General features: G+C 41.6%; 1 protein-coding gene across 5 annotated transcripts in view; it reads left to right on the top strand.

The window, feature by feature from the left end:
- Positions 1–18,482, top strand: part of LOC129734864 (sorting nexin-2-like) — a 49,333-nt gene that overhangs the window by 10,743 nt on the left and 20,108 nt on the right. For all 5 annotated transcript variants that reach the window (XM_055700210.1, XM_055700211.1, XM_055700209.1 and 2 more), the window contains exons 3-6: positions 14,331–14,494; positions 15,721–15,787; positions 16,000–16,043; positions 16,135–16,276. In XM_055700210.1, the coding sequence (XP_055556185.1) occupies positions 14,331–14,494; positions 15,721–15,787; positions 16,000–16,043; positions 16,135–16,276 (417 nt within the window). The remainder of the gene's footprint in view (positions 1–14,330; positions 14,495–15,720; positions 15,788–15,999; positions 16,044–16,134; positions 16,277–18,482) is intronic.

Genomic DNA, 18,482 nt, shown 5'->3' with positions numbered 1-18,482 from the left:
AAAAAGGCTGACAATAGCCAAGGCCTTGGTTGGAGTGTGTGAGGAAGACCTGCCCTTCTCAGTTTCCTCAGACATTTTTTGGGTCAGTCTGTACACAGCTGAGACACAGGCCCGCATGGAGGGAGCAAGTTTATCTTTGTATACTTGGAGTTGTCGGCCAGTCTACCCATATTTGCTGCCTCTGTGTCTGTCCAGCTCATTATCACTAGGGTATGGGTGTATGACATCGGTGCATTTCGTACAAACTTTTGCCACATAGACCACATGCACTGCATTTCATCCAGGTCTTGGATGTCAGGTCATTATACATCACCTCCACCATGGCTAGTTCCCTCAGATACTGGATACCTCCCTCAATGGTGGTCCATTTGCTTTGGGAATTTACAGGTTCTTCCTTGAAGGGATACGTATCTTTCACGCTTGACAGGAGTTGTCACCAAAGACTGAGGACTCCTGCTTTTTTTTCCAATCCCTTTGTCAATGGCCTTATCCTTAGCAAGGGATCCCAGCTGCTGGGCTTCCTTACCCTCTAATTCCTGACTACTGCCCCAATATCCCAGCATCAGAGTAACCAGCTGAGAATTAGCTCACCTGGTTGATGGCTAAAATCTTTTTGCATATCTTGCAGCTCACTTAGGGATAGGGATTGAGTGGTTTCTGTCTCATTTATGATTTCAGTCTCTTCCTGTTCTTGTGACTGCTCTGCTGCAGAACAGGCTGCCTCTTCTGATTCTTTCTCCTGCTCCCTCTTAGGAGAAACTTCTTCATCCTTTACTAAATGAGTTGACTTCTGCTTCCATTGTTTTTTAGTTATAGGGGCGAGTGATATAGTATCTGGTTTAGCCATAGTGTCTGTTGGTACGTTTTTCCTCTCTTCTTCCTGAGGATGCTGCATAATATCAAGCAGTGTTTGCTGCATAATATCAAGCAGTGTTTGGTAGATGCTGGCCAGGGCCCAGCACAGCATGATAAGTTGTGCCTCTTTGGAATAGCCACAGCATCTTTTTCTAAGTATTCTATCACTTCATCAAGATCCTGTAGATGTGCAGGAATGAAATTCCAGACCATTGGAGGTGAGTTCTCTAGATACCTGCCCATATTCTCCTACATGCCATGCCACCCATGACCATACTGCCACGGAGCCTTGGTCATATTCCTAAATTGCTTGTTAACCTTAGACAAAACTGAAGCAATATTCCTAAGAAGTACCAATAGAAGTATTTTAACTACCCAAGGATGTTCAAGATACGGAGAAGTTATTGTAACAAGGGAGAAAACATCACAGAAGAAGGTAGCAAAGTTGCTATTCTCTATTTCCTCCACAAAAAACCTCTCAAAGGAAGAAGTATAATTGTTATTTGTCTCCATGAGATGGTACCCGAAGTACAGTAATGGATTCAATACAGAGCCCAAATACCAGATTAAGCTCAAGGCCAGTGTTTAGTAATAAACCTCCCAGGCAAAACATCATTAATCACTACAGAGCATAGCAAACTGCAAAAGCCAACCAATCTTTAACAGGTACAGCAAAAAAAAAAAAAAAAAAAGTATGGTGCAGATCAGATAAACTAATATTGAGAACAGATGAATCAATATTGTGACACACAACTGTTAACAGATATAAATAATTTCTAATATGTTCTGGTCAATCTGTTATTATCTCAAACCCTTTGAGCCCCACCTTAAGTGCCAAAAAGGACTGTTGTGGTTTAACCCCAACCGGCAATTGCGCACCACACAGACACTTGCTCACTCCCCCCTAGCAGGATGGGGAGGAAGAGAATTGCAAGGGTAAAAGTGAGAAAACTTGTGGGTTGAGATAAGAAAAGTTTAATAATTGAAATAAAGTATGACGATGATGATGGTGATAATAGTAATGAAAAGAAAAATAACAAAATAAAAGAAATAAAACTCAAGAAAGACAAGTGATGGAAATTAAAAACTGTCCTGGCTTCAGCTGGGATAGAGTTAATTTTCTTCTTAGTAGCTGGTGCAGTGCTGTGTTTTGGCTCTGATGTGAGAACAATGTTGATAGGACACTGATGGTTTTAGTTGTTGCTGGGTGATGTTTATACTAAGTCAAGGACTTTTCAGTTTCTCAGACCTTGCCAGCAAGAAGGCTGGAGGGGCACAAGAAATTGGGAGGGGACACAGCCAGGGCAGCTGACTTGAACTAGTCAAAGGGATATTCCATATCATGGGACATCATGCTCAGTATATAAACTGGGGGGGAGTTGGTCGGAGCCTGATGATCACTGCTCGGAGACTGGCTGAGCATTGGTCAGTGGGTGGTAAGCAACTGTGCATCATTTGTTTTCTTTTCTCCCTTCCTTTTGGATTTCATTCCTCTCCCCTTCACCCTCTTTTTCATTATATTTTTAATTATTATTATTGTTGTTGTTGTTTTTATTTTATTTCAATTATTATATTGTTCTTATCTTAACCCTTGAGTTTTACATTCCTTCCTGATCCTCCTCCCCATCCCTCTGGGTGGGGTGGGAAGTGAGCGAGCAGCTGTATGGTACTTAGCTGCCAGCTGGCTTTAAACCAGGACAAAAACAATTGCTCACCACCAACCGACCAATGCCCACTAATCCCTAAGCAGTGGCCCCTGGCCAGCTTTCCCCCTAGATTATATGCTGAGCATGATGTCATATGGTATGGAATATCTCTTCGGTCAGTTGGGGTCAGCTGTCCTGGCTGTGTCCCCTCCCAACTTTTTGTGCACCCCCAGGCTACTCGCTGGTGGGGCAGTGTGAGAAACAGAGAAGGCCTTGACTCTGTGTAAGCACTGCTCAACAATAACTAAAACATCCCTGAATCATCAACACTGTTTTGGTCACAAATCCAAAACAGCCCCATACTAGCTACCATGAAGAAAATTAACTCTACCCCAGCTAAAACCAGTACACATGGTGAGGCAGGTTCTCTCCCTGCAGCTCATGGAGGTTAACAGTGGAGTAGATATCCACCTGCAGTCTGTGGAGGACCCCATGCTGGAGCAGGTAGATTCACCCAAAGGAGGCTGTGACCCCATGGAAAGGATCTCCACCTGGAGCAAGCTCCTGGCAGGACCTGGGACCAGGTGGAGAGAGGAGACCATACTGGAGGACGTTTGCTGGCAAGAATTGGGACTCCATGAGGGACCCATGCTGGAGAGTCTGTTCCTGAAGGACTGCACCCCATGGAAAGGACCCACGCTGGAGACATTTGTGGAGGACTGTCTCCTGTGGGAGGGACCCCACGCTAAAGCAGGGGAAGAGTGTGTGGAGGAAGGAGTAGCAGAGACAACATATGATGTACTGACAGCAACTTCCATTCCCTGTCCCCATCACCACTTGGGGGGAGGAGGTAGAGAAAAATTGGCAAAGTTGAGCCCAGGAAGAAGAGAGGGGTGGAGAGAAGGTGTTTTAAGATTTGGTTTAATTTCTCATCACCCTATTCTGATTTTCATTGGTAATAAATTAATTTTAATTTCTTTGAATCTGTTTTGTCCATTACAGTAATTGGGGGATGATCTCTCCCTGTCCTTATCTCAACCCATGAGCCTTTCATTATATTTTTCTCCCCCTGTCCAGCTGAGGAGGGGGAGTGATAGAGCAGTTTGGTGGGCACCTGGTGTCTAGCCAGAGTTAACACACTACAAAAGTATAGTAGCCTTCAGTTTTTATTATAGAGCTATTACAGACTTCTTTTCCCCTTTAGAATCTGAGTCTTGAATGATAATATCCTACTTTTAAAATTTTTATGCTTTGATTCTAAACAAAAAATATAATGAGCTTTTCTGTCTCCCCTGGTTCCTTTCCACTGGCTATTCTGTTTCACTTATCTAGAATTATTTTGTGTGTTGGATGCATGCAAACTTGTGGGTGAGAGGTAAGAGGAGGATGGCATAAATTCCCCTTTCTTTTCTCCTCAAAGAACTGACCTGCTGCTATCAATCAGAAACAGTTAATGTTTCCCTTGCTAGTATAAACTGTCTGTTGTCATTTATCTCCTCTAGTTAGGAAACTGAAAAGGAGGGTTAGTAGGCAGCAGCTTTAAAAATTTGGTAATGCTCAAACAACCTGGGGTCACACAGCTTGAGAAATACTGGTTCAGATGAAGTCTAATGTTATGTCAGTGGTAATCCTGAAGTTGGCATTCCTGCTGAAAGGAAGCCTTCTTCCATTTTCATCTGGTTGTTCCTGCCCCTTTGTCTCTAGCAGAAGTAATGCACCAGCATAGTTTCAGCCATTTGCTGAACAGTGGCAGGTAGCTGATTCTTTTTGGAGTTCATGTCAAAAATCACCTAGATTAGTTTGTTATATTAATCCATGTGTGGATATAGGTCTGAAAAGGAGGAGTGGTGGGAGAAAGTGTGCTACTGTTTCATCTTATAGTGCTAGTTGGTTGTTTTGAATTCATGCTGTTTTTATGAGGTCATACTTTTACAGTAATGGAAATGTTTTGAAGATATTTGAAGATATAGCAAAGTGCTTAATGGTGATTAATGGTTTGTTTCCCAAACATGCATGAAGAAAAATATCTGTGACAGAAAAAAAATATTAATTAGAGTGGCTTTATATGTATTTTTTTCTTTCTGTGAAATAGCTGTATAACTTCTCTCATTTGGTGGCTGACAGCAATAAGGACTACCTCTTTTCCATATCTAGGTGTTGTTCTTCCAAGATCTCAGTCTAACGGCTTCCTTACAACTATTTTGTCATGGCTTCCCACCTGATCTGAAATTGTGAATTAAATATCTTTATTGGTCTAAGATGCAATATCCTTCCTGTGGCTTTTGAGGGTAGGAAGCCATCAGTAGGATCCTTCAAAAAGATGTAGCAGTAAAAGTAAAGCAATGGTAAGAAAATAAATCTTTTTCAGAGAAAGCTTTTGGATAATCATTGATCATATTAAAAACTGAAGAATACAAAAGGTGATTGCTTTTAAGCTGAGTTTGCAAATACTATGGAAATTTCTAATCTGAAATTAGGAAGAGCATTGTCAGCAGGTTGAGGGAGGTCATCCCCTCTACTCAGCCCTGGCAAGACACATCTGTAGCACTGAGTCTAATTTTGGGCTCCCCAGTACAAGAGAAGAGAAAGCTGGGAGGGGGGAAATCTTATCTATTTGTATAAATACCTGATAGGGGTCAGGGGGGTAAAGAAGACTAAGCCAGACTCTTCTCAGTAGTATCCAGTGACAGGATAAGAGGCAATGGACACACACTGAAATACAAGAATTTCCATGTAAACATAAGGGAAAACTTTCTTACAGTGAGGGTGGTCAGGCACTGGCAAAGATTGCCCAGTGAGGTTGTAGAGTCTCCCTCCTTAGAGATACCCAAAACCTGACTGGATATAGTCCTGAGTAACCTGTTCTAGTTGACCTTGCTCGAACATGGGGAGTTGGACTAGATAATCTCAAGAGGCCCCTTCCAACCTCAGCAATTCTGTGGTTTTATGAAATACCCCAAAACAAAGTAGTAACATGCACTGGTTTTTGCTGGGATAGAGTTAATTTTATTCATAGAAGCTCATATGATGCTATGTTTTGAATTTGTGATGAAAACGGTGTTGATAATACATTGATGTTTTAGTTGTTGTTGAACAGTGCTTACACAGAGTCAAGGTCTTTTCTGCTTTTCACACTGCCCTGCCAGCAAGTAGGCTGGGGGTGCACAAAAAGTTGGGAGGGGACACAGCCGGGACAGCTGACCCCAGCTGACCAAAGGGATATTCCATACTGTATGACACCATGCTCAGCAATAAAAACTGCAGGGAGGAAGGGGTAGATGTTTGGATTTATGGCATTTGTCTTTCCAAGTAACCATTTAACTATGATGAATCATCAAATGGTTTGGTTTGGAAGGGACCTTTAAAAATCATCTAGTCCAACCCCCCTGCCATGGACAGGGGCATCTTTCGCTAGATCAGGTTGCTCAAAGCCCTGTTCAACCTGACCTTGAACATTTCTGAAGTCCTGCTTTCCTGGAAATGGCTAAATGTCTGCCTACCAGTGGGAAGTTGCTTGCACACAGAGCTTTGCTTTATCTATTAAACTGTCTTCATCTTAACCCATGAGTTTTCTCACTTTTGCCCTTCTGATTTTCTTCCCCATCCCACTGTAGAGGGAGAGTGAGCAAGCGCTGACGTACGGAATTAGACTCTATAACTCGAAAGTTATAAAGTAGGTATGTTTATTGCGCACAGATGCACGGGGGATCGCTCCTCCACAAGCATGCATGCCCGAAGTGACGAACCATCTCACATTTATACAATAAAACAAATGAATATTCAATTAACGCCTATACATATTCGTTACCTAAACCCCGCTTCGTATGTTAATTAGCTTATCAGTCCGTTTCCTGGAATGTGGTGGTCTTGCAGGTTTGTAGGTGATTCATGTCCTTGTGACCATCCAATCTTCTCCAGCAAGGAGACTTAGCACTCCCTCCCTCTAGATAGCATTGGAATGTCTCTCATCCTTTTCTCATTCTTTTTTAAATAGCCCCTTTGTTAGAGGAAGAAGGGCAGGCGTCTCCTCAAAACTGTAGTCGTCTCCTCAAAGCTGTGTGCCTATGTGACCAGACACCGCACCCATGACTAGTCACCATACCCACATTCCTGAGCAGACACATACAATCACAGTCGGTGTCCATTGTCCCCATTTCACACTATTTCTCCATATCAGCACTGTGTGGTGCTGAGCTGCCTACCAGGGTTAACCCACAACATGACAGTAAGCTTGCAAATGCTTGCAGTCTTTTTCATCCCTGAAGCAGAGAAGGGTGGTTTTGTTCATTTATGAAAAATAATTAAGTATTGGCAAAAAGTGTTAGGGAAGAATGGAAAACAGAATTGACTAGCAGAATGTCTTTTAAGTAGCAGCAGGGGTGAAGTTGAGTTATTTTGATTGATTATGAAAGAACATAATATCACTTTTTTGTGGTAATGATTGGATTCACTTGCTCAGGAGGCTTTATCCAGTTCTGATTTTTAGATTGCTTATAGTGATTCAAAGAATCTATCACCAATATTAGAGTGAGCGGAGGTTATCTTTATTCCGCAGCGCTGGGTGCATGGGGGATCGCTCCACCAAAGTCATGCACACCGAGGGAACCTTTCAGCCCCCTCTTTATACAAGTCACTCATGTCTATTCATTAACTTTCTGGAAACTCATTAACATATCTCCAACCTGGACAATTAGCACATTCCCATTCAAGGACCTAATATATCTTCAAGTTAACAATATTAACATATCTTGTGCCTGGACAATTAGCACACTCCCTATGTCACCCATTCAAGGATTTAGTACATCCTCAAGTCAACAATAAGGGTCTCCTCAGATAAACATGAGCACACCGTTCTTTAAATAAATCATATATGGCCCATTATTCATTCCCCCCTTTTCTAACAACTATTGTAAATTCTTTTACACCTATAAAAAATCACTATGCTCTAGGATCATTATTTGACAGCACCAAACAAGACATTGAAGTAATACACATATTGGTATTCCTAAAATTATAAAATCTGAAACCTGTTCCATATCTTATGGATATCTGTTTCAATTTGATTACTTTGGTCTACATATACATCCAGTAATCATTCCACCCATCAGATTGGGAACAAGTATTTTGCCCTGGGTTTCCAGGAAATGCTCCCCCTTGCGGCGAATGAAGAGACGGGACGCAGCTTGATGCAAGCAAGTTGTCCATTTATTAGTGATTTTCTTACAATTATATATGTTTCTACCTTCTACATATTACACACTGATTGGTTAAATCTTAAGCGTAAAAAACACTGATTGGTTGATATTTAAGGCACACCGTTAGAACAATAGGAACTTACTAGTTTATCTTGACCTAGCAATAATTTCTATTCCAAGGTTAGGGAGTTTCTTTCTACGTGGCTTTCTTGATTACATATTGGCGCCATCCGTTCCCTTATCTGGCTACTTGTTTCTCTGTCCGTCTGGTTGCCTCCTCAACTGTAACGGCTCAGGGGTCTGCAGTTAGCTTGTTCCTTGGTTCCCAGGGCTTGTGCCCTACAAGTTCTAACAAGTCTCTATTCATCAGGCTATCAGTACTTGGACTCTTGTCCTTGAGGCCTTGTCCTACACCCCCTGTCCTGCTTCGAGCTTTCCAATGACAGTTATTATCACATTTCATAAATATTGTGGTTGTTAGGTTTAATATTTGTAAATCAAATCTGGGACCCAACTCATATGTTTTATCATCAAATAGGCAATATCCTCCACCATCGCCTGGCTTTTTCCAAAAGTCTGGCCAGGTAGGCCATTTGTCATCGAGATAATTCCAGTTTTGAGAGGCCACCCCATACAGGGATGTTACCAGGCCTCCTTTAGGAAGAGAGGTACATCTCCAGCATTCCTTGGCTTTCGTAGCATTAGCAACCATTTGCAATATTTAAGACAGGTATTGTTTACCCATGCTTCAGTTTCTAAAATACTGACAACTGTTACAATCAAGATCAGAATAACTTTATACAAATATCCCCGATCCTTTTGACAGTCCATTGTGTCTCCAGAGATTTCTTTACCCGTCAATATCAGGTTCCTCCTTTATCTTGATTGCAGTAAATATGGCCAACAATACTCAATAGGGTCCATTCCACTTGTCTTGTAGAGGATCACCCTATTATGATTACAATCTAAAGAACCTAGTCCCATGGGTCCTGCTGAGGTGACGGCCCATGATTTCTTAGGAGCCTTCTTTATGGCAAGTAGTGAATCCAGGCTGGTTGTTCTCTTATCTTGAAGGCGTGAAGGTTGTCAGCAGCACCTGATAGGGTCCTTCCCACTTTTCTTCCAAAGGTTTCCCTGAAAAAGTCTTTATCACCAGATTTAAAGGAACTGACTGGTTGATCTAATCCTCTGGCCCTTGTTAATTGTCTCTGGAGGGCCTTCACATATTCCCACAAATATCCCTCCCCAAATTGTAACTGGTACGGTCTCCCATATAATATTTCAAAAGGGCTCAAATTCTCCTTTGTTCTCGGTTTAGTTTGTATTCTTAATAACGCCAAGGGAAGAGACTGTGGCCAAGTTAGATTTGTCTCTTGTCCTATTTCCGCTATCTGTTGTTTAATTAAATGGTTCATTTTTTTCACTTGCCCGTCAGGGTCACTAAATGTGGTGACGCAAGTCGAGGTGGACTGAAAAGAAACACTATGTCTGCGTGGCTGGGTTCAGACAAAATGGCCTTTATTGTTTATACAAACTATTTATATATCTTAGACAGTACAGGTGTCAGACCCTGATAGGTTTTTGTGTCCTTCTTGCTCGCTATTTGCTGTTGCTGTAGGTGCCCGTATGCTGCGGTTCTAAGTTCCGGTTCTTCACATCCTGTTTACAGACCTGACAATTTGTGGCTGTCGTAAAGGTACACGGCTAAGTCTTTGAAGTCAGCTAACTTGTCTGCAGACCCGCTGCAGACCCCAACACTTGCCCACTTGCTTGAGGCCTATAAGGAGTATGTCATTGCCAATCTATTCTTTATACTGTACTCACTTGTATTATTTTGGCACAAAAGTGTGAGCCTCTATTGGAAGAGATTGTTGCCAGAACCCCAAAGCAGGGGATAATTTCATTCAACAATCCTTTCGTTACCTCTCTTGCTTTATTTGTTCAACAAGGGAAAGTTTCTGGCCAACCTGAAAATGTATCAGTCATAACTAATAAATATCGGTACCCCCCTTTTCTTGGGAGTTTGGAAAAATCAACTTGCCACTGTTGTCCTGGATAATTTCCTCTATTAATGTTCCCTAGTTTTATTCTATTTGCTACATTGGGATTATTACGTAAACGCATTTTGCATTGCTGAGTCACCTGTTTTATTACAGTATACAAGTTTCGCCCTAACAATTTCTGATTTAGACTTTTATAATGTATCAGCTCCCCAATGAGTCTTATTATGTTCTATTAGGGCTGTGGTCCATATTAAATTGGATGGTACCGCTATACGGCCATTTGCCAAATAAGCCCTCTTATTTAATTTTATTTTACCATTCATGTCCTGAATTAGCTTTAGGTCTTCTTTAGAATAATTTGGCTCCTGATCTGTACTTACAGTTTGGATTTTACCATCTGGTATTAAGGATAAATCCTCCTTTCCCACCTCCTCTGCTACTCGTCAGGCCTCGTGGTCGGCCAGGTGGTTTCCAATTTCCAAATCAGTGCCTCAATGGGCCATCTTATGTTCTTCCTTCCTGGATGACCCTCTTATAACAGCGGGGGCCGTTCCTCACATCAAGGTCTGGCATGGCACATGTTCCCACCGCTCAACGCCTACTGGGTTGCAACCAACAGCGGAGCTCAAGATTCTTCTTGGTGGCAAACACAGAGGCCAACCCAGTCTTGCCCTTGACTATGGTAGGAGGCACCCGACCAACCTTATTTCTTGTACTTTGTTGTCAATGCAGAGTTTCACCTGCGCATCCCATAACAAGTCACTGTCATGGCAAAACACACAGATTTACATGAGTAGAACTACTACAGAGTGTATTTTATTTCAGTTTTTCTGCCAATATCCCCACAGCCTTGCTGACCAAGGGATATTGTTTTACCTGAGCTCGCAGGCCTCCTGCTTATCATTTTACTGTAACAGGTAACACATTTTTCACCTTTCCTGGAATTTATTTTCAGATACACCTGGTTAAAAATTTCTTTTACTTCAGGGAGGTCCTCTTTTCCACTTTTCTGTTGAATTAAAGATAAGCTCAAGATTTCAATTAATTGATCATATTTAACTTTTGGTTTCATTTCACCTTCTTTAAACGTCTAGATGTTCTAATAAATCTCATCCCAACAAAGATTTTGGTGAACTTGGCATTCTTATTTGTTTTCTTAGTTTGTACTTTAAAGGTTTCAGGATGTGTCTTTGGGCATAAGGTGGCAGGACTGCTTGAGAGAGCTTTAAACTGGAATCGAATGGGGAAAGGGATACCAACAGGATTGCCAAAGGAAAACCAAGGGTTGGCATGTCATGTCATCACCAGAGGGTGGCTATGCTAGTGGGAATGTTTACACTGCTCCTGGGAGCATCGAGTGCTCAGGAGTGTATCTGAAATCCTTATACAGCAACACACACAGTATGAGAAACAAACAGGATGTACTGGAAGCATTGTTAACCTCCCAGAACCATGATGTCTTTGGTATTAGTGAGACTTAGTGGAATGAGTCCCACGATAGGAGTGCTGGGATGGAAGACTACAGGCTGTTCAGGAGGGATAGGCAGGGCAGGCAAAGTGGAGTTGTTGCACTGTATGTAAGGGAGAGGTTTGATTGTACAGCCCTTACAGTTAGTGATTATGTGGTTGAGAGCTTCTGGGTGAGGATTAGGGGGATGGAAAACAAAGGAGATGTTGTAGTGGGTGTCTTCTACCAATCGCTCAGCCAGGATGTAAGCACTGATGAGTTATTCTATAGGCAATTAGGAGAAATTTGAGGATTGCCCTTATTGGAGACATCACCCATGAAATGGTTGAGTTTAAAATTTTCAGTGTAATGAGAAAAAAGGACAGAAGAGTTGCTACCCTAGACTTCAGGAGAGCAAACTTTAAGCTATTCAGGAAGCTATTTATCAGAGTTCCCTGGGAATCTGCTTTTGAGGGCTTAGGAGTCCATGAGTGCTGGTCAGTTTTAAGAACCACCTTTTAGAAGCACAGGAACAGGTAATGCCATTGTGCCAAAAGTCAAACAAGCAGGGCAGAAGAGCAGCTTTGCTGAACAGGGAACTCCTTTTGGAGCTCGAGAGGAAAAATAAATTGTATGATCTCTGGAAGCAAGGTCAGGCTTCACAGGAAGATTATAGAGCTGTGGTTTGTACATGCAGGGAGAACACACAAAGCAAGCCAAAGCTCAATTGGAGTTGAAATGGGCCAGTGTTGTGCTGGACAACAAGAAAGTCTTTTTAAAGTATGTTAATAACAAGAGGGGGTCCGAAGAAAACATTGGGCTGATACTTGTTGAAGAATGTCACCTGACTAATAGGGATGAAGAAAAAGCAGAAGCATTCAATGCATTTTTTGCCTCAGTCTTTAATAATATTGATAAACTTGGGCTGCCCAGTCATCTGAGTCAGAGGGCCACAAGTGCAAGAACAGTGACTTTGCATTTGTGGACACAGAATTTGTAAGGGATCAGCTGAATGTTCATAATTCCGTGGGGCCTGATGGAATTCATCCCAGTGTTCTGAAAGAGCTAGCAGATATTATGGCAGGACCCCTCTTGATCATTTACCAAAGGTCATGGGAGACGTCCCCGTTGACTGGAAGCTGGTAAATGTTATTCCACTTTACAAGAAGGGCATGAGGGAAGACCCAGGAAACTACAGACCTGTTAGTGTAACCTCAGTACCTGGGAAAATTATGGAGAAGATTATACTGGGTACTATTAAAAGGCAATTAAAGAATAAGACAATTACCAGGCACAGCCAACATGGGTTCACAAAGGGAAAGTCCTGTTTAACTAATCTGATATCCTTCTACGTTAAGGTTACCCACCTAGTGGATGAAGGGAAGGCAGTGGATGTAGATTTTCTGGATTTTAGTAAGGCTTGTGATACTGTCCCTCACAGCAACCTTCAGGACAACTTGTCCAACTGTGGGATGAGCAGGTTCATGGTGTGCTGGGTGAAGATCTGGCTGAAGGGCAGAGCTCAAAGGGTTGTACTGAATGTGGCTACATCTGGCTGGTGACTGGTCACCAGTGGTGTTCCTCAGGGCTCAATTCTAGGGCCAGCTCTGTTCAATATTTTTATCAGTGATTTGGGTGCAGGAGTTGAATGCACCATTAGCAAGTTTGCTGAGGATACTAAACTGGGAGGTGCTGTTGACTCTCTCTAGGGACAAGATGCCTTGCAGAGGGATCTAGATAGATTGGAGCATTGGGTAATGATTAATGGGATGATATTTAACAAGTCCAAATGCTGGATTCTGCACCTAGGACAGAGTAATGCCGGGCACAAGTATAAATTGGGAGAGGAGTGGCTGGAGAGCAGCCCTGCAGAAAGGGATCTGGGGGTGCTGGTCAACAGCAGGCTCAATAGGAGTCAGCAGTGCCCTGGCAGCCAAGAGGGCAAACTGCACCCTGGGGGGCATTAAGCACAGCATAACCAGCTGGTCTAAAGAGGTGATTATCCCTCTGTATCTAACATTGGTGAGGCCTCACCTTGTGTGTTGTGTGCAGTTCTGGCACCACAACTGAAAAAGGATGTGAAGATCCTTGATTGCATCCAGAGGAGGGCAACAAAGCCTGTGGAAGGGCTGGAAGGCATGTCCTATGAGGTGCAGACAAGGACTTTGGGTTTGTCTAGTTTGGAGAGAAGAGGGCTGAGGGGCGACCTCATTGCTCTCTACAGCTTCCTGAGGAGAGGGAGTGGAGAGGGAGGTGCTGAGCTCTTCTCCCTGGGATCCAGTGACAGAATGTGTGGGAATGGGTCAAAGCTGAGCCAGGGGAGGTTCAGACTTGACATGAGGAAGCATTTCTTTACCAAGAGGGTGGTCAAACACTGGAACAGGCTGCCTAGAGAGGTGGTAGTTGCCCCATGCCTGTCAGTGTTTAAGAGGCATTTGGACAATGCTTTAACTTTTCTGTCAGCCCCTGAATTGGTCAGGCAGTTGGACTAGATGGTCGTTGTAGGTCCCTTCCAACTGAAATAGTCTGTTTTAAATGTATGGTTTGCTGATGGTCAAAATCAATTAGTGGAGGAAAGAAGGCATGAAGGGTTTGCAAAGCAGAGATATACATCCTCTTTAAATATGGATGAACTATTTACAGTCTGAAGAAAGTAAAATTAAGTAGTCTTACTGGTCAGAATACCTCATCTACTGATATTTGTTTTTTATGAGTTGTTGGCTTTTGGTAGGAGGTGTACATACATAACTTCTCTTGGTATGCTCAGTTATTAGCCTATATGACTTAATCAGCTGTTCAGAGTGGAAAAACTACATTTGCCATAGGCGCTGAAAAAGAGTGGTCTGTGGTGGAAAAAAGTCATCAGTTTTCATGATATATCATATAGAATGAATAATTTAGCAGGTTTGTGACTACTTTAAAAGACTTTACCTGGCAGCATATAAAATAAAAAATTGCATAGTTAATTTTACTTTAACCTGTTATTCACTAGAAACTCAGATGTCATCTCTAGTTTTACTGACATATTTAGAGAAGTTATCTGAGAGATAAATGGATGTTATTTATAAATGATCTTATTAAACCTGTGTATTATTACTTTTTAATGTGCATGCTTGGTATCTTTTGTGGTGTACATCTCTCTCTATTGTACAAAAACTTTTGTGAACTCAAAATCTTTATCTAGAAGCCACAGAAGAAGTTTCGTTGGACAGTCCAGTGAGGGATCCAGTACTTTCACCAGAACCTATTCCTGCAAGCACTCGTGTAACACCTATTACATTAGGAGCTCCCAGAATGGAATCGAAAAGTGTAACAGCTCCTGTGATTTTTGATAGATCCAGAGAAGAGGTACCAAGAAATTTTTTAAGTTGTATTTTGATGACTATAGACATGTCTTGTTGGGTGTGTGTGGTGTGTGTTTGATATTTGATGGTTTTGTGGTGGGTTTTTTTGTTGTTTTTTTTTAATGCAGTTCCTAAATTACTCACAGGATCATTCTTTGGTAAAGGGAAGTATGCAAGAGAACAACTATTTTGTTTATTTTGTGTTTAATATGTATTTGACTCAATGTCATGAGTATTCATTGCTTAGATGATGAGAGATCTGTAGTGTGAGGAGTAACACGCTCCATTCGTACAGGATAGGTATTGTAAAAGTGTGTGAATGGAGCTGAGCTAGATGGAGGAGAAATGTTAAAGATGTGTATTAATTCACACTAGCATGTTACAGGTTTTAAGTTGGATTTCTGAAGCTGTTGTTAATGAGGAAATGGAGGAAACAGCTGTTTGCATTATTCTGCATACTAACAAACAGCTGAGACTGGTCATTAGTTGTATCACTTAATTTGCTATTTACATTTGGCATTCCATTCAAAGTCTGTGCATTGGCAACTGCTGTTCATTCTAGAATATGCTCCATCACTGATGAATGAGGTTTGGCATACAAGACTTGCCTGGGACTCAATGATGGCTGCTTCCCCAGATGCCCTAAGCTGATACTTCATTCTGATTTTCTTCCACTTCAACCTTGGCACACTGTCTGTTCTGCCATGGTGTTTCTTAACTACTTCTGTTCTATCAAACTTATGTATATTGCATGAAAGATTAGGAAATTCTGTGATCACACAGCTCAGGCAAGTATCTGAAAATTCTGTAGTTGTTTCTTTCCTCATCCCCAACTCCTGAACTACAGATACCGTTAATAATTAGTAATATATTTGTCTTTTGATTAGAAGCTTATAGAAACATTGCAAGCGAGAGCACTTTTGAACCTTTGTGCCTGCTGGAATTGGAGGAGATAAAATGAGCATTTCCCCAAGATAAATGTTTACTAAAATTCTGAGGCAAACAAGTCTGAAGAAGAGGTTGCCACACTAAAAAAAAAAAATCAGGAAGGTTCAAAATTAAAAACCAAGATGTGAAATTATGTTCACTTAAAATTGTATGGTGGGTCTACAGGAGCTTTTTAGTTACTGAGACATACTGACTCTTCCTTCCCCTATATCCTTATCTTTGTACCAATATGTAGTATGAATGCACATTAACTTGGTAAATATGGCATACATTTTTTTCTAGATTGAAGAGGAAGCAAGTGGAGATTTGCTTGATATAGAAATCAGTGTATCAGACCCAGAGAAAGTTGGTAAGCTACTTGAACCTAGTAAGTCATATGTTAGGCTGTTTTACCTCTTAGAAACTATTCTGAGATTTTAGCATAATTCTTTATTCAGTTATCTTTTGATGGGTTTTAGTATGTAAATAAAAAGCTATTTAATGTGTATTTTGGTGGGAAAAAAAGTGTGTGGAGGGATTAAAGTAACTTGCTTTAGGATAAGTATTTTAATTTTCTTACAGGGGATGGCATGAATGCTTATATGGCATACAGAGTAACAACAAAGGTAACTAGTGCAACAAATATATTTGCAAATAACTTTATATCACAGCTGAGTAGATGCATCAGTAAGTCATAACTAAAATTACTTTTTTTAGACATCCCTTTCCATGTTTCACAAAAATGAATTATCTGTTAAAAGAAGATTCAGTGATTTCCTTGGCTTGCACAGCAAATTAGAAACAAAGTACATGCATATTGGTTACATTGTGCCTCCTGCTCCAGAAAAAAGTATTGTAGGTAAGTCTGTTTTCTGTAAGGTCGGATGTATGCATGTTATTTCAGTACTATAATACAAGTGAAATCTTTTAATACCAATTCTGCTTGTAAAATAAATATACATGGAACTTGGTAAAATGGTGGGACTTACTGTTATGTAAGCAAGCTCTGGGTGTGACTTAAGGTCTTAGTGTGGAGACTTTGTTTGGCTATGATTAAATTGGGAAAACTCCCAGACTCTGTAGGCTCTTTCGCCAAAGAGCACAAAACTCCCACTTTAAACTTGAACTGCCTACCCTTTAGTGCTTGGGTGGTATTTGGTCCCATCTAAAAGTGTATACTCCACATCCTTATAATTTTGGAGAGAATAAGGAAAAATATAGTTTTCTAGGATGATTTAAAATGAGACATCTTAAAGCAGAGAGCTGTCGAAACAGCTGAAAGTAGATGACATGCATTTACACTACACACACATTTATTTTATTTTACTTTTTAAGTCTGAAGTCTTAATATGAAAAGTCCTACTGTTGTGGTTTAACCCTGGTAGGCATCTAAACACCACACAGCTGCTTGCTTGTTCCCCTGCTGAGAGAATTGGAAGGGTAAGAGTGAGAAAACTTGTAAGTTGAGAGGATAAAAACAATAAGAAAAAAAGGAAGGAAAAGAAAAACCAACACATAAATAAAACCAAACCCAAGATAAACAAGTGATGCAAAATCCCAATGCCCAGCCAGTCCCCATGAGCAACAGCAGCCCTGGCAACACAAACTTCCACCCCTGCACCACTTTTTATTGCTGAGCATGACCTTGTATGGTATGGAATATCCCTTTGGTCAGTTGGGGTCAGCTGTCCCAGCTGTGTCCCACTCCCAACTTCTCGTGCATCTCCAGCCTACTCATTGGTGGGGTGGGGTGAGGAGCAGAGAAGGCCTTGACTCCGTATAAGCAATAACGAAAAACATCCCTGTATTATCAACACTGTTTTGGTCACAAATCAAAAACATAGCCCCATACTAGCTACCATACAGAAAATTAACTCTACTCCAGCCAAACCAGCACATTCTCCACACCTTATTCCATACCATTTACATCATGCTCAGGTCCTACACTATCCCATCCATCATTAACTACCACCACCCTTCCCATCCTTTGATATATACACAGATATCATTCCCTCAGTCTATGGGCCATCCCTGTGAAATGTCCATAAAATGCCAATAAAAACGTTCATTGAATTCATTTACTCATGACTTTGGGGTCCATCTGTTATGGTGGTCACTCAGGACAGGAAGGATGGTGTGTTGTGTTGTATTGTTGTCTAACAAATCCAGCTTAGGTTGTATCACCACTGTGCTTGCCTGGTTCCTCATGAGATTCATTCTTCATTGGTTTGGGTGACTCCTGCTGTAATACCTTTGACATATGGCAGCCCCAGCTGTGGCGGCACAACATCATAAAACACTGGCATCATACAGCAAGCCCACAACGGAGGGATCTTCTGAGATGCCAAGCAGGGTAGAGAGCTGTTTAATCTTCTCTGTACTCAAGGCAACTATGTCAATAGCCCACCCTGAAGTAATCTCTCTTGAGGTAGTCTATGCCAAGGATGCATGTACCCTCCTGGCCAGTCACAATAGGATGCTTTTGCCACTCATTCCCAGTTAGGTTTACTTTAGCCTCCAACACAGACAGCTCTTTGGATCCCCCTATCACTCCAGAAATACAGATGGGTTGTACTGCTTTGTAACCTGATGGCATTAGGGTACACTGTGCACTGGTGTCAACCACAGCCTTATACTACTTTGGGTCTGGTGTGCCAGGCCATTGAACCCACACAGTCCAGTAAACCCGGTTATCACTTTCCTCTGCCTGGCCAGAGACAGGGACAGGGCCCATTTATTTCTGGTTGGAGTCTTCATTACTTGATTTTTGTAACTGCAAAACACAAGTCCCTTCATCAGGGTCAAAAGTACAATCAGCCCTTCTACTCTGCCCAGCAGACGCTGCAGTGGTGATTTTCCTGGATGGATGCCTTTTGGATGTTGTGGGCAAAACAGACTTGACTCAATGAATTTGACTTAATTTAAAACATTTAGTTACTTATTTGGGTACTGGGGAAAAGAAAGAAGAAAAACACTGAAGGAAAACACTTTTCCTCCCCCTTTCCCAGGCTCAACTTCAGTCCAGACACCTGTTGTCCCCCCTTCATAGCCTATACTCCCCTTGT

The sequence above is a fragment of the Falco cherrug genome, assembly GCF_023634085.1.
Source record: "Falco cherrug isolate bFalChe1 chromosome W unlocalized genomic scaffold, bFalChe1.pri SUPER_W_unloc_1, whole genome shotgun sequence".
NCBI lineage: Eukaryota > Metazoa > Chordata > Aves > Falconiformes > Falconidae > Falco > Falco cherrug.
This window is presented reverse-complemented; position numbering and strand designations above follow the sequence as displayed.